Source organism: Suillus plorans, assembly GCF_016647745.1.
Source record: "Suillus plorans strain S12 chromosome Unknown HD556scaffold_15, whole genome shotgun sequence".
NCBI classification, from domain to species: Eukaryota; Fungi; Basidiomycota; class Agaricomycetes; order Boletales; family Suillaceae; genus Suillus; species Suillus plorans.
Window position 1 is genome coordinate 84,618 of NW_024537399.1, and position 21,572 is coordinate 106,189.

The following is a 21,572-nucleotide window of genomic DNA, read 5'->3' on the forward strand; positions in this document are numbered from 1 at the left end:
CATCACATTTTGAGCCTGCCAGTGAGCATCGTAAGTGTCCCACTTTGTTCCCTTCGTCTCATGTTCAATTATGCCAGCAGTTACTACCTCCATCGAGGAAACTACAGCCCGGTATCCCATCTCGAAAGTCTTAATTGGTGTTATCTTGTTGCTGATCGTGGTATGTTTCAAGCTGTATTCGGCTAGCTGCTTACCAACATCGCTTGTAGGGAAATGCATCATGGCCCTCAACTCCAAGGAGGCCTTACTCAAGGCGCTACAGCTGTCGCCTGATCTTGACGACGAGGTATTCAACCTCATCATAGTTTGAATGTTTGTCTAATGCGATTCAAAGGTAATCAGCCAAAGCATCTCCGCCATAATAACAGTCGCAGTCGACGATGAAACATACCAGCCATCTCTCAAGACCGTATACGACAGTATTCTTCAATACCACGGGGGTCTAGTCTTTCTTGTGAGTGACATGTTCTATTATATTTTGGAGCTCAATGGACTCCCTGCAGGAACCCCTCGACGTCCTACCTCATCTCCTTCGGTGCCGCCACGAAGAGGCCGTTGACCTCATTAGCCTAATTTCAGAAAACAGCAGTCCAAAGGAGGTACTCATTGTCGTTCAAGAAGCTCTGGAACAACTAACCCAGCTAGCCCGCGAAGACGAAGCCGAAGAGGAGTATGCTGTACGGAGTCTCATCAACATTATCGTGTTGTCTACAAAATGTGAGTATATTGTAGGTGTTGTCCGATTACTGACGTCTCGGGGCTTCATAGCTCTACCTAGGTTAACTCTTGGAAAGAGAACTGCGCTGAGCGAAGTCTCACCCTTGGTTTCCGGCGTTATTTCAGCGGTTTCTTCGCTAGGACGTGACTTCACGCTGGACAGCGGTCGTTCATTACTTGAAGAGGTCTCTCGCATGTCGCAGGCGTTCTACACATGGATAATCAAAACAGGCAGCGAAGCAAATGCTGCGGAGGCAAGGGTTTGTCTACAACATTTGCTGCAGATAGCTTAGCTGACTCATCAACTTGCAGAAACTCATCACGCTACTTCTCGACACGACTGTTTTAGCGTGCGCGTCATGTATCAGGGCATCGTTATGTGCCAGAGCTTTCGAGATGCACTATCCTCGTCTTACACTGACTTCTACAATCGAACCCGGGTGGCAAGAGGGAGAGCACGCCATTCGGAGCATACTGGTATGCCAGAGAAACCGCCAAATGGTATATTCTGAATCGTTTTTTCTTAGACTACCCTTCGGGTAATCAACCTGTCACCACAGGATGTCCCGACAATGAGTTCCTTGATCATGCTCGCTCACGAAAAAGAAAGCTATCCTTTACCGAAAGATCTATACTCCAAGTTGCACTCGATGCTCGTGACTTCAATTCAGATGAATTTCGCCCTGGACGAATCTCTCTTCCTTATCTTTCGTTGCGTCACGCAAGATCGCACACAGCCTGACCTCCCACCTGACCTCGCTACGTCGCTATGCGTAGTTCTACCTGCTTTGGCAAGCACCCATCTTGATCCGTTTATCAGGCACTTTAGTCTTCGGCTAATTGCACTGATTCTTGCGCGACTACCATCTGTGTTTCAGCAACAGATCTTGATAACCCTAGCATCTGGCGTGGAGCTTCCTCAGATGCGGGCAGCCGCTGTTGGTCTTCTCAAGGAATTCGTTTTAGATGCACTGCAGATCCCCGCATTGTCGGGCGAACAAAACGTCTTTGCGTCACCACTGCTCATAAGATCCTTTGGACCGATCCTGTTCACGACAATGCCGTCTGATTACTTGTCGACGGTCCAGGTGGCTGACGACATTGAGAAGTCCTTGGAGCCCTCTCGGATCGCAGAGGTACTATCATTTTACTATGTACTACTACAACGGGACAAGGACAATAAGGTATGTTTTTTTATCCATCGATACAAATTAAATTGACGGTGTCCCAGACTGGTATACGAGATCCGGATAACATCGCGAGCGTAGAATCGTCTCTACTGCGGCCTTTGCGCTCTTTTCTAGAAAAATGGTCGAACACTGCAGGTATGAGAATGTCGTATTTTTGTCTCATGCAGCCTGATAGGTGCTTCTACAGCTAATCCAATTCTTTCTGTAATCTCCCTGCAGATTGGCCTGGAAAGAATAGACTACGCTGTCCAGACCATTCGAAGCCGGTAATTAAGCAACATGGTTCACTTAGGTCGCCGAGTGCTCGAAGTGGAATGATTCTCGAGTTACAAAAGTACAAGGACTCGCCTTCGGTCGGCTGCCGGCCCTCATTCTGTGTTCATAAAGTTACGAAGGCGTAGGTGCCCAGTAGCAAGTCAGGAAATGCAATATTCGCAGTCTTGTTCTTCGTTCGCCTCTGAAAATAAGCACGACGTGTCTCTTCGTATTCTTACTCTCGATAATGCTGCATATAATTAACCGTGAGCAAAAGGATCTGTTCACAAGTCGAGCACGGTTCGTGCTAGCGTCAGTCCTTGGCAACCATTAATGTGATTGCATATGCGAGTCGCAGAGGAAACTGTCTTTGATTTACTGTCCCACGATGAACGACTTGGATGGAAAGCAAAGTTGATGCGGGGAATGCAGTGGCTTCCGAATGTATTGAGTAGTTGGACTTGGTCGAATCTGTGATGCAGTGCAATTACGCGTACGCGCGCGTTTCGCACTAATCCTTTCTCTACCGATAGGTTTCGTTGAATGGTGCAAATGCAGTTTTGTTTGAGATCTAGGCGACGAGGAGGCAGAAAATTCATGCACATCATTAGCAAAGAGATAAAGAGAGTGCGCGGATTTGCCTTCGTTGTCAATTGATAGGACCAATAGTGGTCCGTGCATCCGATAGATAGATTCCGTCTTCCGCAGACGCGGTATTCGCACCAAATGTGAACACGTTGATTCGAACATCTCCCAGTTCTGGAGTCGCGATGAAAGTGTCATAACGCCAGTGATTCTTTTTTGTCATTCTGATATCTGCTTCCGTTCTGAAGACCAACAACACCGCGAAATGAAACAGAGGTCGTCATGGTGGTGAGCAAGGAAAAAAGGAGACACGCACAACACAGCATGACGCAGAAAACGGATAGAGCCGCGAAAAGATCGCGAACTGCGTATGGTCCAACGAACGCAACACATGTGTTAATGCACATATGGCCCATCAACAACAAAATCAACTCCGCTAAGCTCGGCTAAGATTTGTTTGATTTGATAGAGGCTGGGTATATCAGATCCCGGAAAGCATCGATGAGCTGCAGTTCGTACTATGTCTTCATAGGCTGCTTCTGAAGAGTGTTCGAGTAGGAACATCGAGAATGCGAAGTCAATACCAGGATTATCAACAGTACTGGGTAGGAAAGGGGATTACGGAGCCTCTCAAGAGCCTAGCTCGCCTTTGAGTCCGACGTCGTCATCTAAGGGAGCTTCCCGAAGTGCACATATAAACAGCATATCCTGCTGGAGCTTCGAAAGGCGTGCCATATTAGACAGTTCATCTAGGTCCAAGTCCCAGAGTGAAGTATGCCTACGCTCGCGATCAAGTGGCAGTCGTGGTTGGTCCAGACGTGGGTCTGGTTGGTGTTGCACGGGATCAGAGTCTGGCTGCGGAGGATGAAAGTCTGGCTTCTGGAGAATCAAAATCTGGACGATCGAAGTCCAGGAGAACATTATGAGATGGTGCTAGCGAGCCTTGTCAACTAGTAGTATTCGTGTCCTAGTTCAATATACTATTAGACTTCAACATAAGTACAGGTCAACGATACACGTACCTGCTCCATGATATCTGCTAATCGATTGCGTTTGCAGTGTACGCTGTTGTCATCATGATCATGATCATCAGATTCGCTCCGACGTTTCAACTTGTTCGGACCAGCCACAGGCGCAACAGATGCACGGAATACATAAGAAAACTTTGCCAAACGGATACCCTCCTTCTCATCATCATCCGCATATTGAAGATGACAGTACCATGTTGATCGCGCTCGAATCGAAGTCCTTCAAGTTTTGCGTTACAATACTTGCGACACACACCAGGAGTCTGATATCAAGGTCGTATTATGGTGGGTGCAGCAACAGTGCGACAAGGGCTACATGCGCTAGTGACAAGTATAGAGTGTTGCGACGTGTGGGAGTAGCAGCCGTAGTATGGACCGGGCGCTGCTTGTAATTCTCGTTTGCTAAACATGTAAAACGAGCAAGCAGTCTTCAAAAAAAATAGCTTACCTGTGCAAAAAGCAAGAATGACAACGATTTTTGCAGCCTGAAAGTTGTGTTTGCGAAGCGACCTTGATATGCTAACCGTCCACTGAAAGAAATAGCAAGCTACGATCCGGCAGAGCCGACAAGGTTTCAGAGGTCTTTTTCATTATGTTCGTACCTGTTTTTTTGCCACGGCTTGGCAGCCGGTTTCGATTAATGGTGGCGGATCGTTACGCGTTACCATGCAGCCGCGGGGCGCCACACATGCGTGACTTTTGATTCCTGTTCATATCCCACTACGTCGGTGGAACAGCCAGTACCTTGATGCCAGATTGCTTATGCGACTCAACTTGGTCCTCGCAGATCCGATAGCGGCTCCAGTAAAAGCTTCCCGCTGCGCCGCAACAGCCTCTATCGCACAGGCTGATCGATTGACACGCGTGCATACGCATACAATGCCGGGACCCGTGCGTGTTATTCTTGCCACGTCGGCAGGCATCGTGATGAGTCCCCGCAGCAGTTTCTCAAGGATGCGCGATAATTCTTCCATGAATCAATACATTTGCTGCACACTACCCCACTCTTCTTCCCACTCAAACTCCAAAGCACCTATCTACGACGGCGGAAGATGTGAATTCGATGTGTTTCTCCATGGCTATATACCACAGGATCGGCCCTTCGTGGGTGACATCGATTTGCAATTGCTTCGTGTGTATACGATAAGATGCGGGAGGAGTAAACTAAAGTAGATATCAGATACGAGCGGCCCTAGATTCCTGTTGCTGTTCTGATTCAAGGTAAGCGGTATTAGGTATAGACACAGTAAGGCAGTACACGTTTCATAGCACGTCGTATATATACTCTCTATCTCGACAGAGCGGTGCTTAATATTGGGTATTCTGGTATTTGAGCTCTAGCTTGCGAAGGGGGAAGTAAAGTAGACCTGCAAGAGGGAATGCAACCTCGAAACCGATGTCGCCTGAGGTCCTGCCAATGGGGCCCAAGTACCACAGCTGATTCATGCAGGGTATGATCAGGGCGAAAGACATTATGACAGCTGTGATGGCAGCCGCTCCCCAAGGTAGACGCCCTGGAACATTCCATATGGAATGGTCATAGGTGCTGAAGTCACCTTTGCGGAAGTAGTGGTGTTCGACAAGGAGGATGGCGCCGTACGCACTCGCCCAATATCCGATTAGTGAAAGGAAATTGGTCAACGCCGTATAGAATTTGTGGGCGCCCACGATCGATAAAGGCAATGCACTGTTGTCCAGGGGAAAATATTTTGAGATCAGCCAGTGACAAGACAGACTATACAAATGGGAAGACCAACATTACGGTGCCAACGATCGAAAAGACGTATCTCGGGACTCTTGACATAGCCGGGACCATCACTTGGAAATTGAAACACATAGAGTAAAGCGTGCACGCGATGTTACCGGTGACGCTCAGGCTGAGAAGAACGGTGAGGAACTTCCCAAAGTTACCGACCGGGCTGAGCATCGCTTCTAACAGGCCACCGATGTCCTCGGCTTCTCCGTAACCTGCAGCCCAGCTAGGAACGTTTGATGAAGCAAGGACTGCTGCAGCTCCAAGGCACTCGAGAAGGACCTGGAGATAGATCAGAAGACGCTTTGGGGGTACCGATAAAGATTGACGTACGATAGGCACGATATACCCCAGATATGCATACCAAAAGATCTTGGACCTGGAAAATTATACCTAAGCGAAGGCGCAACGCCACAGGGCATGAAATGAAACCTACTGGGGAACGGTGGGCGTATAATACATTGTAAAATCGGATGCCATTGCCGAGTAAGTGATAACGAAACCAGCAAGAACAGCTGCGAAGCCCAAAATGCCAGGAGCGGTTGCAGGTGCCGCTGGTTGAGCGTTGTACAGGTTTTTACCACCCACGCCGAGTGCGACCAAGAATGCGATAAGAACCGGGAACCACGCGACACGTTCGTACCTGAAAGCTGTAAGACTAAAATTTTGATGGATAGATGATGCCGTTTACCAGTTGAGTACTCGGTAGCCCATAAAGGATATCTGGAGGTGTGAACATTGTGAAGACAAAGGATTTCGAGAGTCACGTAAGAGCACGTACGAGGAGCGCAATCACGAAGATAATGACAATGCCGACACTGATACGGGTTAGGTAAGATGATTGATGCTGCGAGATGCCATACGCACTCCCAGCTCATATTACTAGACACACTAGCTAGTGCCTGTCCGCCGAGTATACCATTAAGGATATTGAAGCCACACAGGCCGATCAGATTGAGGACAGCGGGTATAATGATACCAAAATAGCTTGATGGAAAGAAAGTCAGGCAATAACAAATAAGGAAAACAAGCACACTACCCAAAGCTATATCTGGATTGAATCATCTGACGCATGCCAGTTCGAGGTCCCCATGTATTTCTGTGGAAAGAGAAGTCAAGTGATGACCCGGTATCCATGTTCAAGAAAGTATACGAACAAATATGCGGGCAACGCGCATGCCAGGAGATTAAAGAATAAGATAACAAGACAGGAATCGCGAAGTCCAAGCTGGAAAACGATTGGTCCGAGCGTTCCGGTAGAGAAGCTAGTTTGTCTGTAAGAAACGAGCTGACAGCGGAAATGCACTGAGAATTTACGAAAGGATGTTGAAGTTCATTGAGAACCAGACGAAGAAAATTTTATAGTATTGGGTATCCATCCGCTCCTCTTCGGGAACTGGAACGATGCCTATGAACGAAGATCAGATAGGTATATGGTTGGTTGTGAGGAAGACTCACCTCGTTCCTCCACGCCCCAGCTGAGAAGAGATCTTGCTAACGGGTGAGAGAGCCATCCGTGCTTGTCTCCGGGGATGATCACAGAGACACCATCCCTAGACGTAGAGTCCTTCTCAAGGTCGATGACTGAGTTCTTCTCGTGTAGATGATTGTCGGACATCGTGGAGATGAACGGGGAATGGCAATCGCAGAACTTCGCAAGGAGCGCCCTAAATATATAGATGATGAGGCACCATTCAAGCTTTAGATATCCACGCCTTGGACGTTTCAATACAACCGGGAGAAAAGATCTCGATGATCATGTGGTACAACAATCAGGTACGTACTAAATCTACAAACCGACAGATTTGGAACAAATTTCATATGTAAATAAGCTAACCTAACTTACGGAATCTGAGTTCTCTCCGGCCTGTCCCGTCCGTCCATTCTTGTACATCCAGTCCGCTCTGTCCCCATCATCCTACCATGTATGATGATCACGCTGTTTCAAATTGGAGCAACTGATCGTCCCCGCAAAAATCAATTCGGAGGGGTTCGACGGAATTCCGATCCCTTCCAGAAGTACAACGCACAAGACGGACCGTCCGGGACATCCGACAAAATTTCCGGCATATATACTAACTTGGAAGTTTATTTCCACGATCATTTTCCGCGCGAAATTTAGTCAACCCTGTGGGATGTTGTGCTCAACGCTCTCAATAGCGACGACAACCCCGAGCTCACTGTTACTGACGATGGCTGTAGCTGTACAGCGCCCGCTACGCGGCTCACGCGTGTCCTCCTTCTATCCTATCAAATCTCTCCCATCCTTGTCTTCTCTCGATAGCGCGTTCCAGCTTCAGGAATACATTTCGCTTCTTATTCGTCTTGACGTCCATGATGTTGATTCCATAGTGTCTCTTCCGGGGAAAGCTGCTTTCAAGGATGCCGAAGAAAAGTCTTCTGATCTTTCTGATCAAGTCGAACGTAAGCCTGATGATCCTGAACGCAAGAACGACGTTGCAGTCGATCGAGGTTGCTGGATTTATGAACAATTACGGTACCTCTCCTTACTCACTCGTTCAGTGTTTTATGCGTTAACTTGTTTGCCCATCAGACGTCTCGCACAAGACCTATCCCATCCCCTCATCACGATGTTGCAGCAGGAATGTACTCGTATCACCTGTCCCGAGATGAAGGCGGGAGAGTGGTTATATTTGTGTGTCGCACACGGTAATGACGGTGCTATGGAGGTTCGTTTGATGATCATAAAAAAAAATAGTTTCTCTAACTGCTTATGTATATCCTCAGCAATGCTGTGCGATTGATTACATCCTTCATACGTTGGACAGCGCAACCGCACTATTAAATTCACCTCGAGCGTTTCCATCTCGGTGAGTCATGATCACGTCTCATAGCATCTTTACTGATGTCCTCCGTTACGCCGCCTTCTTCAAACTCAAATCAACCATGTGTTCTTTTCGCGATACTAGTCTTTCCATACCTCCTACGTCATATCGACACTTCTCTTCGCTTGCTCGTCGCCTTGGCAGAATATTTGCGCATGCATATTTTCATCACCGAGAAGCCTTTGAGCAAGCGGAGGCCGAATCATCGCTTTACGCTCGCTTCTTGAAACTTACTAGTCAATTCGATCTTGTCCCTACCGAGTTTCTTGTCATCCCCCCTGGTACTGTCCTGTCAGGCAGAAGGGGACGCGATGAGGACGTCGAACCTCCACGTCTTCTTGCAGCGGCCGTCAATCCACCGCGTGAGCGGGAGGATCAAAATGCACCTACAGCAGAACAGGTACAACCTCCGAATGTTCGTGAGAAGAGTCCTCCGGGACTGTCCAGTGATAGCCCGCGTGGCACCGATAGTCCACGCCGGCTGGGGCGCAATCGCACAGATACTATGGTGTTCAGTGAGGCGTACAATGCTGGAGAGGAGCTTGCAAAAGGCGGCGACCAGGGTGTCACTGAAAGCGGTGGTTTATTGCATACTGCGCTATCTGCTGAACCTGAGGACTATTCGCAAGCCTCATGGTCCAGTCAGCCGAGTGAGTTCTCTCCCGACAAATTTGGGTTTGGCATCGAAGAGGTCCCCGTCGAAGAGGTTCCCGTTGAAGAAGTGCTCGTCGACGAAGTGGCAACCGTCACCGGATCCAACTCTCCACCTTTGGAAGATCTGTCCTTAACGTTGCTCAAAGACTCTAGCTCAGCTCCCCCTGCTGTGCAACATGTGCCGGAACACGAGATAGAGACGACTCCGAATGTTGAACCAACAATTGAGATCGTTCAGGAACAGCCAGTTGTCGAGCCTGTAGCTCCTCAAGAAGAGTCTGAAGAGACCGCCGCCCTAGCTGAGCCTTCAAGCCCAGTAGCTTCCGCAGCTCCGCTAGATGTCGAGGCCAGTATTACAGTGCCTGATATCGTGGAGGAGACTGTAGCTGCCGAAAAATCTGATTCACCGGAGCCAGTTGCAGAATCTGAGAAATTACTCGAGACACCCGTCGAGCCTTCTCCTGAGGCAGACGTAGTGGTCATCGTCGTGGAACCTCCGGCACCATCATCTCCTGAGTCTGTGCCTGTTGACGACTCTCCCACGGAGCCCGAGGTTAGCCTTAATTTAAGCGAGCCCCCACCGTCAGAACCGATACCCCCGGAGAGCGAGAGTGATATTACAGATGAGGCACATGATGTAGATGAGGAGGCGGAGGTGGAGGTGGAGTTAGTGGAGAATCCATGATATTTCGATCGTGTGCTTTGCTGTGTTTTCGTAGCATTGTTGTGTTTTTCCTCATCTCTTAATGCTTTGATGTCACATTGCGTGTCGACGAGCAAGGGTACGAACTGATTGATTGACTAAATATAGCTGTCTGCTCATCATAGTGACGCTTTCGATGCGTTATGATCGCAAGCGCTCTGCTGGATCTACATACCTCTCGAATGGCATCGTCATATGACGAGTTCCTGTATAGTTAGTTGCGTATGTCGTCGTGATTGGCAGATTACGTTTGCGGATGATCTCGAGGGACGTTCGAAATAGACTTGAAACTATCTTTAAACTTTCCTAGGACGCAAACCATTGATGTCATTGTGCCGTCATGCAGAAAACACAACTCATCGCTCGGGCGCCTTGGTTTTACTTCCATTAGATTAATGTAGGGATCTCAATGATCCGTAGTAATGGACATGTGATGACGTGGTGACGGTTCATTGTGATAGCGGACGATCAATGAATTAATCATATGTATCCAGCGGTACTCTTTTAAGTGCTGGTTACGCATGGGGCTGCCACGTGAAAGGGCCGCCTGAGATGAATTAAAATCAGATAGTTGCAGTATATTCTACAGCACAGCGTCATCCGCTGGATACAAGATGACCCTATCGTTAAGTATACAACAACCAAGCGAGCTTGCCTCAAAATTAAAGGCTCCAGATCGAAAGAGGTATTCAAGTCACTATTGGTATACATGCGTGGCGAGTGGTTGATCATGCACCAAAACCGTACAACGTGCGCCCTGACCGCTTCAGCGCATAGACGACATCAAGAGCAGTAACTGTTTTGCTATAGTTCCGATGAGTCAACAAGCACCGAAGTAAGCTTATAATAGGGCCTACCGCTTAGCATGTTCTGTGTAAGTGACAGAGTCCCGGATAACGTTCTCCAAGAAAATTTTGAGGACACCGCGGGTTTCCTCGTAGATGAGACCTGAAATACGCTTCACGCCACCACGGCGGGCAAGACGGCGAATAGCCTGGAAAATATAAGCATGCGAATGATTATAGAACGCTATATCACTCACTGGCTTGGTAATACCCTGGATGTTGTCGCGCAGAATCTTCCGGTGACGTTTGGCACCGCCTTTTCCGAGTCCCTATGATTGCACTGTGAGTCAGCTAGTATAAGGCGACGCCAACTAATGTTTTCCGGACCTTGCCACCCTTTCCACGTCCAGACATGTTGTATTATGAGCTAAGTGACGATTTGTACAAAGGCGGGTTGAATACCGCTGGAGTCGATGGTAGTAGTGAAAGAAGCTGTACAGTGTAAATGCAATGATACGCGAGTGGTCACCGGTCACGTGTCATGTAGTCCTCACATGACCGGCTTATATCGTGCTTTCCAAGCACGTCACGTAGCAGCTTACTTATACCGTCCAGCATAGCCCACACGTATAAACCCATCGCCCACAACATTCTTCGATCTCTCTCACATCCCATACTTCATCTAGTCTCATAATGGTTGCTGAAATTTCCACCACGGCACAGCTCAAGGAGTTAACTACTGATGCCAACAAGCTCACTGTAAGTATTTGTGTCCTCAGTTGATCGAGCTCAAGTGACATGTTTTGTTTTCAGGTCATAGATTTCACTGCGAGTTGGTGCCCTCCTTGCCAGGCGATCAAGCCGATCTTTGAGACCCTTGCGAAGGACAACGCCCATGTGAACTTCGTCAAGGTTGACCTGTCCGAGGGCTCGAACGAGCTCGCCACCCTGTACTCCGTCACTGCTATGTGAGTCTTCATCCTCTTGCAATGTTTCTTCTGTGCTCATATTTCGCAGGCCGACCTTCATTTTCCTGGTAGGCGCGGAAGAAGTGCACAGGATCCGTGGCGCTAACCCGGCGTTCGTTCACCAATTTTTATCCTTGTGAATGCGTCCTGACACATATTCTAGTGGCCTCAAATCGGCTGTCGCGCAACACGCCAAACCCGCCACTTCTGGTGCGTTCTCTGGACAAGGCCGAACTCTTTCGGGTAAAGGCGGATCTTCATCATCCGCATCTACTTACAACGTATCGAACAGCTTAACTGCCACATGGTCGAATACGAGCCCTCAAGCGAAAGTTTTGATTGCACTTTGTGCAGCATATGTATTTTTTTGGCTGATATAGAAAAGAACGAATATTGTAGATCAGGTTTCGCGCTGGTGTATTACGTACAGATACGATACATCCAATAGTCATCGGATTTATGTTTGATGGATATGGGGGTGAATGAGAAGCTAGAACGGCCAGCGCAGGTATTGTGCGAGTCCATCAACAGGCTCAGTACTTTTGAAGGACGCCCGGATCGTTGAAAACCGGGAAGGCAGACTGATTTACTACATATTACGTCACTACGACGACCATATCGGAAGGGCGGCTTGATCTTAACCACAACAGCCCACGCATTGCAGCTTGATTCATAGGCTAGCCTGAGCCAGACCGCCAGACTGGACACTTAGGCCTTGATGTTCACCATAGTCAAAATGGTGAATGGCGCAAACCTCGAGCCTGCGACTCAAGCTGGCAGCTGGCGCAACACCATCGAGGTCCATCATGATGTAAAAAGGCTTCCGAGTCTATACAATCAAGAGTTCAAGAAAGTGAGTGGCCCTCTTCGCGAACATGTCAAGTGCAGATGTTGTTAATCGAGCTGCTGATCTGATGATACTTTGGCAGTCTCCACAGTCTGCATGGCGGCTAGGCTACTCCTCGCGGGTATGCGATCACAGAGTCGCATTCTTTCTTCATCCCGGATCTGATCATAACAATGCCTTCCTAACATGACGCTAGCCTGGATTCCTGTGTTGCCTCCACAAGCTTAGGTGGCCCGCCTAAACGTCGCTGAAGCGCAATGGTCCTCGGGGTTTTGGCCTCCTTCATCGGTCAATCTTATCATTGGTAGGGGAGTCAATTCTGCAGGTGATTTCACCGCTCTAAAAGTTTATGATATCATGATAGCGTCAGGGGGGTCATATCACGATTCGCCGCATCATTCAAGTTGGCTATAAATCAGCCAGATATTAGGTTCTAGTAAGTACCTGGCAACTGGATATGATATCTACAAGGACTTTCGATGACCCTGAAAGGGTTCAGCATCCAGTGTGCTGTCACAGTCGCTTGAAATGTTGTGGATATGGTTGACGTGTGGCGTCATACTATAACTCTGGGACCCCGGATTCTTGACTCTGGATCATATTGTTGCCCAAAAAGAAAGATGTCTTTTAAACCGGAAACTCGGAAATAGAGGGGGAGCCTCAGCTGCTCAGCATGTTCGATTTACATAAATCCATGCCTAGAAATTTCAGATGTTTTGCCTGTCATTAGCGTCCCTCTTTCCGAAAATGCTGTATGTATTTCTGTACAGATGAAATGGAATGATGTACATGTCAAGGTTGGCACCCAAGCACCTCTCTACAGCGGCAAACCGACATAACCAGCACCTGCATCCTTCAATAGGCGTTCGATCAGTTTCATGCCCTCCAAGACCCGCTCCTCTTCAAGCCGTCTTCCTACAATCTGCACGCCAACGGGGAGACCTTCCATGGCGCTTGCATCATACATCTTGTAGTAGTTTCGTTCGATGGCGTTTCGTGGACGGAAAGTACGCGGGAGAACATCAGTCGTCGCATCCACATGCGTGATTGGCATAACACCCGCACTATAATCAAGCTTTTCAAAAATTCAGAGTGAATTTCAGATCGGAGCCATTAAAGAAGAATAGAACATACCAGGTTGAATAGGAACGTGTACCCACACGCTTTCCATCCATGCCTCATCCCTCCGTGAGGAACAGCAGGAAGACTGTTTGGTACAGTAAGAATGAAGTCAACTCCTTCATCGCCCTGGCGGCCTTCGACCTCTGCGTCTCGCCACACTTTGAACCAGCGAGAACGATAGTCCTCCCTTCGCGCAATTAAAGCATAAAATTCTGGCATGGTCTTCTCGTAATGAGTGTCGATCAGACCAGCATAGATAGGATCGTGGCGTATGTAGCGGTAATACCAAGCATAGAGTTTCATGACGAAGTAGGGGAGACGAAGGCCGCGGAACGCTGAAATCATTCCAGCATCGTTGGACTCGAATGCACGGTGGTTTTTGGAAGTCGTCTTGCCGCCATCAGCAAGGAGGAGCTGTGACGCAATTTGAAGACCTTCGTATGGGCTCGGGCACTGCCTGAAGTGGGATAGGAAACGTTTTCAGGAAAGAAGAAATTTGACCTACAGAGTGACAACTTCGTGGCCGTTCTTCTCGAGTATCGCAGTGACCGTTTTCAATGCTCGCGCGCAGGCAGGCGAGGGTGTCACAACACCTTTGTGCGAATGTGAATATGCTGAGCTTAAACTCCATAGAGATGTTCCGCTTACCGTCATCCCACAGGACACCCCACCTGATGGGGCGATCTTCTGGAAGTTTGACATCTCTCCAAGGAATTCTAAGGACCTATATTACCACATTACCATGCAGCAACTTAACAGCACTGATTTTATTTACCGAGTAGTCGTAGTTCCAAGGCTTCATTTGGAACACAGCACGCCAGAATGTCTCTAGATCTTCCAACGTTCTGGTCATAGGGCTATGTGTTGCAGGAACGCCCTCCTGGCCAGGCATACTGGACGCGCTGCCCTGCTTCAAGAATCTATACATACTTGATTTGATTGAATAGACGCCAGAGAAATGCGCAGGAGTTCGAACGCTCCCCGCGACATCTGTGCCTATCGCGAGTCTGGCTGCACCGAGCGCAAGGAGTACAGCTTCACCTGAAGATGATCCTCCTGAGGTGTAGCCCTTCTTGTGGGGATTGTCGGTAGAACCAAAAACATCGTTTGTCGACTCCAGTGAGAGCATGGTCATGGGAACGTTCGTCTTGACGTATGGAACGGCACCTGCATCTCGCAGCAACCTCACCAACGCGCCGTCGGCGGCCATTGGTTTGCCCACAAGAGCTGAGTATCCCATGGAGGAATCCCAACCCTTCACACTTACCATGTCCTTGAGCGAGACTGGGACGCCTGCCAGTGGACCTGATTTGTTTGCAGTGCTAGCCCAAGTCTCTGCAGATGCAATCATAACCTCGGTCAGACAGTTTGTCTGAGCATGCGCTTGAAGGGCTTTCTTAGAGTAGGCAACGAGGATGTCTGATGGAGACAGAGATGACGTTTGCACAGCAGCCACCAGAGACGAAACTGAGCGAGACAGAATCTCTTTGTCCTGGGATGTGAGAGGCTCGTGGTAGATGGGTTTGAGGGATGCGATACGTTCTGCTCGCTCTCGTTGCTTATCGCGACTAGTATGATTATGGACCTCGTCAGAGTCTGTTAAGGAAACGAGCAATGATGATAAAAGGCTCACCATGCACGACGGTGCGACAGATAAGAGAACCACATGTTTCCTGAACCTGTACTAATGGCAAACCTCTCAGAAACCCCCGTCAGTTGAGGGGAACAGAGTCCAGATGTGTGAGAAGACTGGCAGCCGTGAGGAAGGCTCACGAGCCTCAGCTGGTTCTTATCGTACTCGCATGGAATGGGCACGGGATTGAATTATGTTATATGCAATTACAGCTTGTACCACAAGATCAACATAATAAGTATTAATAAGTATCAGCTCATAATTGTACACACGTGAAAATGATGTAATAATTACATCGGCGCTTTTGCCATAACTTGCAAGCAATATTCTCCCCGATGAAGGACGTTGAAGGAATCTGTGGTCGTTTCTTCTTATATCTGCACTGAGAAACTTCAATTCCTGGAACCTAGGCCTGAGGCACCTGCATAAGAGCTCGCTCGTTGTTGACAGGATCGTGGCTGCCAAAAATCAGGATACAGGTCAAGAATAAATTAACATGCGGGTAGTATTTCAAGAACTTCAAACCAGAAGTAATAACACCGTCCGTGTAACAGATGCTAAATGCCTTGGTGAAAATGTTCCAAGTACAAGTTGTGTCGATGTCGCAAGCTGAAAAGTTGATGCGGTCACGGTGAGTCACAATTCCTTCCGAAACGCTTTCCCGAATTACGTATGAGTGCTACCAGTATACTACTACGAGAGTGATGTCGAGTACTAGTCTTGTTATACATGTCAGAGTTACGCCTTCTCTCTGACATAGTGATGATTTTTAATATGATCCCTTCCCTGGACACGCTCCATGTTCAACGCTTGCCAATCCTGCTCGCGCACACCGAATTCAATTGCAAGTAGATATTCTCCGACTCCGAGTCTTGTATCTGTTCATGTTTGGCTCAAGCCCGACAGCTTGCTTTGCGCGCAGCTTTCTAAATTCAAGGGGACAACTGCAGAGCTCGCCAGTCGTTGACAGGTTCGTGACTGAGGACGTGTTCGAGTCTTCAAGGTGTTCACGCAATCTCAAGCGTCAGAACAATCTCTCGAATATGTGCATGAGGAACGTGCACCTTTACTATTTTTCGATCAGATTCAATGCAACGGGTGATCTCTGTTGTCAACTGTGAGTGAAACGACCAAGAACATTAATGTATATTCAAAGGTAATAAACTCATCATAATCATTGTTAGGGGTACTGGGTGTCGCAATCAAATAAATGAGAGCAGATAAGGTCGGCAACGTCAGACGAGTTCCCAATGTCACGTTCAAGTATGTAGCTTCTGAGAGGATTTTCGAACAGAAGCCTCAAGACATTCTACAGCCTCCCGTGCGGCCTCTGCCCAATCCTGCTCACGCACGCGAAGCTCAATTCCTAGTATGGTCTTGTTTAATTGCATCATAGTTATTCCGTGAGGTTGGCGGATGTGCGACTCCCAGCCCTCTGGGAGTCGTTCTTCATGAAGGAAGTTATGGAGGTCGTCCACACGGCCTCCAAAGATAGTGACTAGGGTCGCGGCACTAACGGAACGTTCAAAAGTGCGCTTAAAATGGATGATGCAATAGTAATGTACTTTGCGCTCCCAAAGATCTTGTGGAAAAGGCTGAGAGAGAACTCCTTGTTTACTGCGCGTGCGACTACACGCCGCTTGCCGAGTATCCTGGAGAGATCTTCGGTGGTGATGACAGTATTGTCTTTTTTGTCCTTGCCGGTAGCTGCTGCAAGTAACTCTTCAATGAAAGGTACGTGCTTTGTTGATTGTGTCTGTTCGAGAGCAGAATCAAAACCTAAAGACAAATTATTCCGACATACACAAACAGGCATGTCAAATCACTCACGCAAGAGGGATCCGTCGTGTTCAATACCATTATGTAGGTCAAGTTCTTCCAAATCAAATAAGTCCTCGCTGTACTTTTTCTTAAGCATGCGAGCGGCAAAGCGCGGCACAAATGAGCAGAAGCTAGGACTGAAGTTGTATGTCGCCCGAATATGATGGCCAACCTCAACAAACGAGACGTTGCGTCCACTGCGTGGGATGATACCTGGGTTTTAATATCGTCAACACCAATACTACCACCTAGGCTTAAGCGCCGAGACTGGCAGAATCACTCACCATGGTTGGCCATCGCATTGAGTGCAGGGCAAGAGCAGCGGGAGTCTGTCTCCTTGGGAGGCCTATACTCGGGCCAGTACTTCGCATAGCCTGGGTGGCCCTCGGGGGTGACATACCCGATGCAACGCTTCCTCCTCATGAGATTGGAGAGGGTGAGGAGGATATCCCAAAATAAGATACCGACATCGAGGGAAAGACGGGACGCGATGGAGAAGGGGCCCATTTGATTTTCCTTGTGTCAGTGATAGGTATGTCGAAGGTGATAAGTCAGGGATAGTGAGAGATGGATAGGTACGGTTCAAAGGAGCTTAAGTATACACGGAATCCGTATAATGTCAGCGGTAGTGTCACAGGGCCGACGGAAAAGGTTTTCAGGTATCCCGGTACTAAACGCCTGTGGAGTCCCATGTCCCCCAAGTATAGACCGAGACTGATGTAGGAGGGTGGCGGACAAAAGGAGAGATCAATAGCGTCTAACAGACATTACTTTCAAGTCCGAATGTGGCATAGGCTTCATCGAACTTCTCCGATCTAGGAATGAATGGTCCAACGTTCAGATGTCAGAGTTCGTGGCGGTTCCAAGGAGGATTAAAATTGTAATTTTGGGCGTTTGATAGCTTGAATATTGACGCAGCCTTCCGACTCGGAGCGCATGCTTGTCATACCACATACGAAAACCACATGGGAGGATCTTTAAAGGGGTCCCAGCAGTGTTTCGTGTTTTGGGAGTTTTGGGAACCTGGCGACACCTGAGTTCGAATGACAGTGACAGGTCTCCTCACCAAGCAAAGTAGCAAGAAGTGTCCGATACTGATACCGCTAGACAATAGCCGCGCAGTCCATTTTTGTCGAAATCAAATTCAAGTTGATGTTGAGCGTCTCGAGTGAGTCCGTCGGACTCAACGAGTAACCGACGACGCGGACGTTGAGTGAAGCTAAGTCCGGACTCAACGAGTAACCGATATATACGAAATGTTTTTTTGTGAAATAATATGTTATCAACTAGCGACAAGATCGATGTGTGTTCGGGATACGGGTGTTTCACCCGTTGTTGAAATCGAATGTGAGTCACGTGATGTCGGTGCTCGTTCTCTTGCTTCAGGCTTCGATAGCGAACATGACAACAGCAGCAAGATGCACGCCAGGGCTTGCTTCCACCTCATATAAGCTCCCTTTCATGACTTCAGCACTGAGATTTAAAGGACACCGCAATGTCCGCTGCTTCTCATCCACGTGTCGACGAGCAGCCCACTTGCGCGATCACTATGCGACCCTTGGAGTCCCAATCACAGCGACGAAGGCTCAAATAAAGGCATGGGTCATTTTCTTGAATTTTTAAAGGATCTGTCCCTCAAAAACTCATGATAGACACATTTCTACCAAGTGAGTCGTCCTTCATTGGTAGCAAAGGATGCCTACTGATGAACCTCGCTAACTCTTAGCTCAGCAAGAAATATCATCCCGATGTTAGTCAGGACAGTACAGCACGGGGAAAATTTCACGCAGTGAGTGAAGCTTACGCAGTGCTCGTGGACGATCGAAAGCGGTACGCCTGAAAGCGCTCGCCGATGTACTGACCTGATAACCTGATGGCAGGCGAGAGTACGATCGTAGTATCCGCCACGCATCACCGTCGCAACCATCCTCTCACCACCCACAAGCTACTACAGCACGTCCCTCCAATCGATCAGGGTCGCGCAATGCATGGCAAAATAATGCACGTCAGCATCAGCACCGTGACCCCAAGTCCAGCCATGCGCATGACCCAAACGCAGCTTATGACCACCCATGGGAGCATGCTCGAGCAGGCAAATACACCTATTATAAACCTCCCCCCGGTGCACATTCACGCACGTCCTATACATGGTCGCACACAAATCCATTTTCCAGCCCACACGTCCAACGAGCAACCGGTCGTATGTCTGCATATCCTTCACCAGGAACGGGCCCGTCTGATGGTAGCAATGAAAGTATGGCTAAAGAAGAACCACGACCGAAAAGAACGCAAACGGACGAGGACGTAGCTGCAGCGGAGAGTGTTATAGGGCGTGTGTTTGCGGTGTCTGGACTTTTAACTTTCATGTTAGTGATAGCCCAGTTTGCGGGTGCGCCGTGGGGCAGTGCGCATGCATGAATCAATGAATTTTGTAATCAGTTTGTCGAAACGCATAGAAGACTAGTTGGAAGCCCAATACTACAACAGTACTTTCCTGATACATACATTGACTGACTATCTACGCCACTTCCCTCCCGCGGGTATCTACCATCCATCAGCACAGGTATTACCGTATTAGCAGATTGTGACGTGAGGTCTTCTATACATCCCTGTGATGCACTAGCTGTCACTCTCGTTCTTGCGATGCTTGCAACCCGGTATACCCAAGTAACTCCTTGACCCGATCCACAAACACTACTGCGAATACCGCAGAGAATGCTACGATGATTACTTTCAGTTGGAATTCGCTTAACCGAACTTCACTGTCAGCCTCATTTTCTTCCGGTCCGTCATGAGAAAGGCATGGCTTTCTGGGGAGAGGACGAAGCTACCTGAGCTTGCAACTTGAACTTTGCCTTCTCCCTTTCCTTCAATTCCCTATCTCGCGTGAGCTTGTTCATCGTCGACCAGTATCCAACAGGCGGACGATAAAACATCGATGAGCCTGACTTGAGTGGGTCCCAGAAAGTGGGATCAACCGGCCGGGGTTCAGACGAGGCAAGTTCCCCGCCCGTTGATGTCACAGTCCCATTATAAGAGCAGAATGCAGTTGCTCGTATTAATCGTATTTCCGTCTACGATGATGTTCAGAACCAATATACTATAGTTGGCCGAGTGAAAAATAAATAAGCGCACCGAGCACAGCATAAGCCTCGGTAACCTTTCTGAAAATTTCAGGAGAAGTTGAATCTTGAGATCTCTGAGAGACGTCAGGATGGTGTTGCCTGCTCAGCTACACGCGCATCACCTCAACGATGCGCATCGACTATGACGAAACCACACTTCGTAGTACCTTTTCTGTGGTGTTGTATCAGCCACTAGAATGAACCTCGAACTAGTATCGAAGACTTTAATTTGGTCCTGCGAAGCATCTCTCCATAACCCAAGTGCGGTATAGTGAACCCAACGATTCGTCTTGCCTCTTGAACTTTGAGCGGGCTGAGGTGGTACGGTATCTCTATGCGAATGTATCCATGATGAAAATCCAAGTGCGAGACTGAATCCATGACGGTTTGCCATCATCGTGTTTTGGACTTTCGGTGGCATAATAGTGTTCGGGATGCGGCAGTACGATGTTCTTGTTCCGTGAGGACCATGGTGAGAGATTGAGGAATGGAGGAGAGGATGGAGACCCTCTGGATCTCATCGATTGATGGCTGCAGTTGAACTTGTTGACGTTCAAGTTGGTGAACAGCTCCATGCTTCATTCATGCGGTCCCTCCGTTTCGATGATAGCATAGCGTTATCTAGACAAATATAATAATGCCATGCGCACGTACATGGGAGGGAACGAGCTATGTGTGAGATATATGAAGCGTAAACACAGATGAAAGGGGAGAGAGAAAATCATCGAGTGACACAGATTCTAAATTGTCTCATGACCGATGTGAAGCAGGACGACGACAACCAACGAAAATTCCGCAACAGCTCACTCCTACATACTCAAAGTCTTGCGCTCCACCAGTTGGGCCTTGTGCTTGTGTTTGAATTGGTTGCACTTGAGATGCTTGTGCCCCGGCTGGCCGACCTGATGGCATTAAATTGTCGGTTTCATTGCCATTCGTGCGTTGCATAGCTGCGGCCGCTTCCGCATCAGACTCGGGGACAATACCAATTCTCTGCAATGTGTTTTAATGGGAGGAAAGAGGAGGAAAGGATAGCCACTCACATTTTCATCTTGAGCAAGAGGTACATCGATGATGCGCGTGGAATGTCCTCCAGAAAACAACTTGAAGTTGAAATTCCAGTGTCGGGACTGTCGCTCTAGTGGTTGAGACGCAGTTACAGGTCGTGTGCCGAAATGCTTGGGACCGAGCCAACGACGCCAACGAATGAAGGACGATGGGCTTGCATGTGGAACTGTACGACGAGGCGCGTGGTCTGAGTCGTTGCTGAAGAAATCATTGCCCTATATCTTGGTGTCAGACAAAAAAAGGTCAAGAACAAGAAATTACACTGACGTATCTTGCAAATCCATATTTTTTGGCCTGCTGATTAGGAGCAAGACAGGCGTCAAAGGTCTAATGAGACATCTGAGAAAAGGTGGGGTTGCTCACGATTGGTGGGCGCACAACTCTCGGTCGGGTTGGACGTCCCTGGTAAAAAATGAGATGTAGTGTGAAAGAGAAGTGGTGAAGACTTGCCTGAAGCTTTGGGTTCCCATCA

The 21,572-nt window shown here is 48.4% G+C and overlaps 9 protein-coding genes across 9 annotated transcripts; 4 read left to right on the forward strand and 5 right to left on the reverse strand.

Annotated features, from left to right (window-relative positions):
- Positions 1 to 220: 220 nt before the first annotated feature.
- On the forward strand, positions 221 to 2,177 carry HD556DRAFT_1440655 (uncharacterized protein; the record flags this gene model as incomplete). The annotated part of the gene is made up of 8 exons (XM_041306154.1): positions 221 to 286; positions 335 to 454; positions 504 to 717; positions 769 to 977; positions 1,030 to 1,194; positions 1,245 to 1,901; positions 1,949 to 2,042; positions 2,095 to 2,177. The coding sequence occupies 8 exons, from the start codon at positions 221 to 223 to the stop codon at positions 2,175 to 2,177; spliced, it is 1,608 nt and encodes a 535-aa protein (XP_041162658.1).
- Positions 2,178 to 5,015: 2,838 nt separating this feature from the next.
- On the reverse strand, positions 5,016 to 7,272 carry HD556DRAFT_235511 (permease for cytosine/purines, uracil, thiamine, allantoin-domain-containing protein). The gene is made up of 11 exons (XM_041309976.1): positions 6,987 to 7,272; positions 6,846 to 6,936; positions 6,686 to 6,793; positions 6,565 to 6,627; positions 6,396 to 6,515; positions 6,310 to 6,346; positions 6,220 to 6,251; positions 5,965 to 6,171; positions 5,862 to 5,907; positions 5,533 to 5,810; positions 5,016 to 5,462 (listed from the first exon to the last, which is right to left on the reverse strand). Exons 1-11 carry the CDS (start codon positions 7,144 to 7,146, stop codon positions 5,084 to 5,086), a joined length of 1,521 nt encoding a protein of 506 aa, XP_041162659.1. The 5' UTR covers positions 7,147 to 7,272; the 3' UTR covers positions 5,016 to 5,083.
- A 107-nt stretch (positions 7,273 to 7,379) lies between these two features.
- Positions 7,380 to 9,998, forward strand: HD556DRAFT_1354682 (Mob1/phocein). Its single transcript, XM_041302434.1, has 4 exons — positions 7,380 to 8,025; positions 8,083 to 8,218; positions 8,277 to 8,359; positions 8,459 to 9,998. Exons 1-4 carry the CDS (start codon positions 7,664 to 7,666, stop codon positions 9,711 to 9,713), a joined length of 1,836 nt encoding a protein of 611 aa, XP_041162660.1. The 5' UTR covers positions 7,380 to 7,663; the 3' UTR covers positions 9,714 to 9,998.
- Positions 9,999 to 10,459: 461 nt separating this feature from the next.
- On the reverse strand, positions 10,460 to 10,845 carry HD556DRAFT_1233160 (histone-fold-containing protein; the record flags this gene model as incomplete). Its single annotated transcript, XM_041297575.1, has 3 exons — positions 10,460 to 10,535; positions 10,589 to 10,725; positions 10,774 to 10,845. Coding segments are annotated over 3 exons (285 nt in total), but the record flags the coding sequence as incomplete, so codon positions are not given.
- Positions 10,846 to 11,103: 258 nt separating this feature from the next.
- HD556DRAFT_1354689 (thioredoxin-domain-containing protein) lies at positions 11,104 to 12,031 on the forward strand. The gene is made up of 4 exons (XM_041302435.1): positions 11,104 to 11,275; positions 11,330 to 11,484; positions 11,534 to 11,596; positions 11,648 to 12,031. The coding sequence occupies exons 1-4, from the start codon at positions 11,210 to 11,212 to the stop codon at positions 11,862 to 11,864; spliced, it is 501 nt and encodes a 166-aa protein (XP_041162662.1). The 5' UTR covers positions 11,104 to 11,209; the 3' UTR covers positions 11,865 to 12,031.
- Positions 12,032 to 13,094: 1,063 nt separating this feature from the next.
- HD556DRAFT_1354696 (amidase signature enzyme) lies at positions 13,095 to 15,301 on the reverse strand. Its single transcript, XM_041302436.1, has 6 exons — positions 15,087 to 15,301; positions 14,229 to 15,021; positions 14,102 to 14,177; positions 13,959 to 14,046; positions 13,466 to 13,910; positions 13,095 to 13,406 (listed from the first exon to the last, which is right to left on the reverse strand). The coding sequence occupies exons 1-6, from the start codon at positions 15,119 to 15,121 to the stop codon at positions 13,149 to 13,151; spliced, it is 1,695 nt and encodes a 564-aa protein (XP_041162663.1). The 5' UTR covers positions 15,122 to 15,301; the 3' UTR covers positions 13,095 to 13,148.
- A 1,044-nt stretch (positions 15,302 to 16,345) lies between these two features.
- HD556DRAFT_1306335 (Chloroperoxidase) lies at positions 16,346 to 17,414 on the reverse strand (the record flags this gene model as incomplete). The annotated part of the gene is made up of 4 exons (XM_041299900.1): positions 16,346 to 16,598; positions 16,652 to 16,865; positions 16,917 to 17,120; positions 17,192 to 17,414. The coding sequence occupies 4 exons, from the start codon at positions 17,412 to 17,414 to the stop codon at positions 16,346 to 16,348; spliced, it is 894 nt and encodes a 297-aa protein (XP_041162664.1).
- Positions 17,415 to 17,981: 567 nt separating this feature from the next.
- HD556DRAFT_235787 (uncharacterized protein) lies at positions 17,982 to 19,511 on the forward strand. The gene is made up of 4 exons (XM_041309977.1): positions 17,982 to 18,503; positions 18,560 to 18,574; positions 18,634 to 18,737; positions 18,788 to 19,511. The coding sequence occupies exons 1-4, from the start codon at positions 18,267 to 18,269 to the stop codon at positions 19,323 to 19,325; spliced, it is 894 nt and encodes a 297-aa protein (XP_041162665.1). The 5' UTR covers positions 17,982 to 18,266; the 3' UTR covers positions 19,326 to 19,511.
- Positions 19,457 to 20,453, reverse strand: HD556DRAFT_1464283 (uncharacterized protein; the record flags this gene model as incomplete). The annotated part of the gene is made up of 3 exons (XM_041308322.1): positions 19,457 to 19,981; positions 20,043 to 20,106; positions 20,200 to 20,453. 3 exons carry the CDS (start codon positions 20,451 to 20,453, stop codon positions 19,697 to 19,699), a joined length of 603 nt encoding a protein of 200 aa, XP_041162666.1. The 3' UTR covers positions 19,457 to 19,696.
- Between the last annotated feature and the right edge of the window lie 1,119 nt (positions 20,454 to 21,572).

Excerpts from the sequence above, each read along its gene's own strand:
- HD556DRAFT_235787 (XM_041309977.1), top strand. The coding sequence starts at position 18,267 with ATGTCGGTGCTCGTTCTCTTGCTTCAGGCTTCGATAGCGAACATGACA. Across the intron at positions 18,738-18,787 it reads CTCGTGGACGATCGAAAGCG|GCGAGAGTACGATCGTAGTA; the intron begins GTACGCCTGAAA and ends ACCTGATGGCAG.
- HD556DRAFT_235511 (XM_041309976.1), bottom strand. The coding sequence starts at position 7,146 with ATGTCCGACAATCATCTACACGAGAAGAACTCAGTCATCGACCTTGAG. Across the intron at positions 6,628-6,685 it reads TGCGCGTTGCCCGCATATTT|AAATACATGGGGACCTCGAA; the intron begins GTTCGTATACTT and ends CTCTTTCCACAG. Across the intron at positions 6,172-6,219 it reads GGCTACCGAGTACTCAACTG|GTACGAACGTGTCGCGTGGT; the intron begins GTAAACGGCATC and ends TACAGCTTTCAG.
- HD556DRAFT_1354689 (XM_041302435.1), top strand. The coding sequence starts at position 11,210 with ATGGTTGCTGAAATTTCCACCACGGCACAGCTCAAGGAGTTAACTACT. Across the intron at positions 11,485-11,533 it reads CTGTACTCCGTCACTGCTAT|GCCGACCTTCATTTTCCTGG; the intron begins GTGAGTCTTCAT and ends CATATTTCGCAG. Across the intron at positions 11,597-11,647 it reads ATCCGTGGCGCTAACCCGGC|TGGCCTCAAATCGGCTGTCG; the intron begins GTTCGTTCACCA and ends CACATATTCTAG.
- HD556DRAFT_1354682 (XM_041302434.1), top strand. The coding sequence starts at position 7,664 with ATGTTGTGCTCAACGCTCTCAATAGCGACGACAACCCCGAGCTCACTG. Across the intron at positions 8,219-8,276 it reads GTAATGACGGTGCTATGGAG|CAATGCTGTGCGATTGATTA; the intron begins GTTCGTTTGATG and ends GTATATCCTCAG. Across the intron at positions 8,360-8,458 it reads CCTCGAGCGTTTCCATCTCG|TCTTTCCATACCTCCTACGT; the intron begins GTGAGTCATGAT and ends TCGCGATACTAG.
- HD556DRAFT_1354696 (XM_041302436.1), bottom strand. The coding sequence starts at position 15,121 with ATGTGGTTCTCTTATCTGTCGCACCGTCGTGCATG. Across the intron at positions 13,911-13,958 it reads GGCCACGAAGTTGTCACTCT|GCAGTGCCCGAGCCCATACG; the intron begins GTAGGTCAAATT and ends ATCCCACTTCAG. Across the intron at positions 13,407-13,465 it reads ACACGTTCCTATTCAACCTG|CTTGATTATAGTGCGGGTGT; the intron begins GTATGTTCTATT and ends ATTTTTGAAAAG.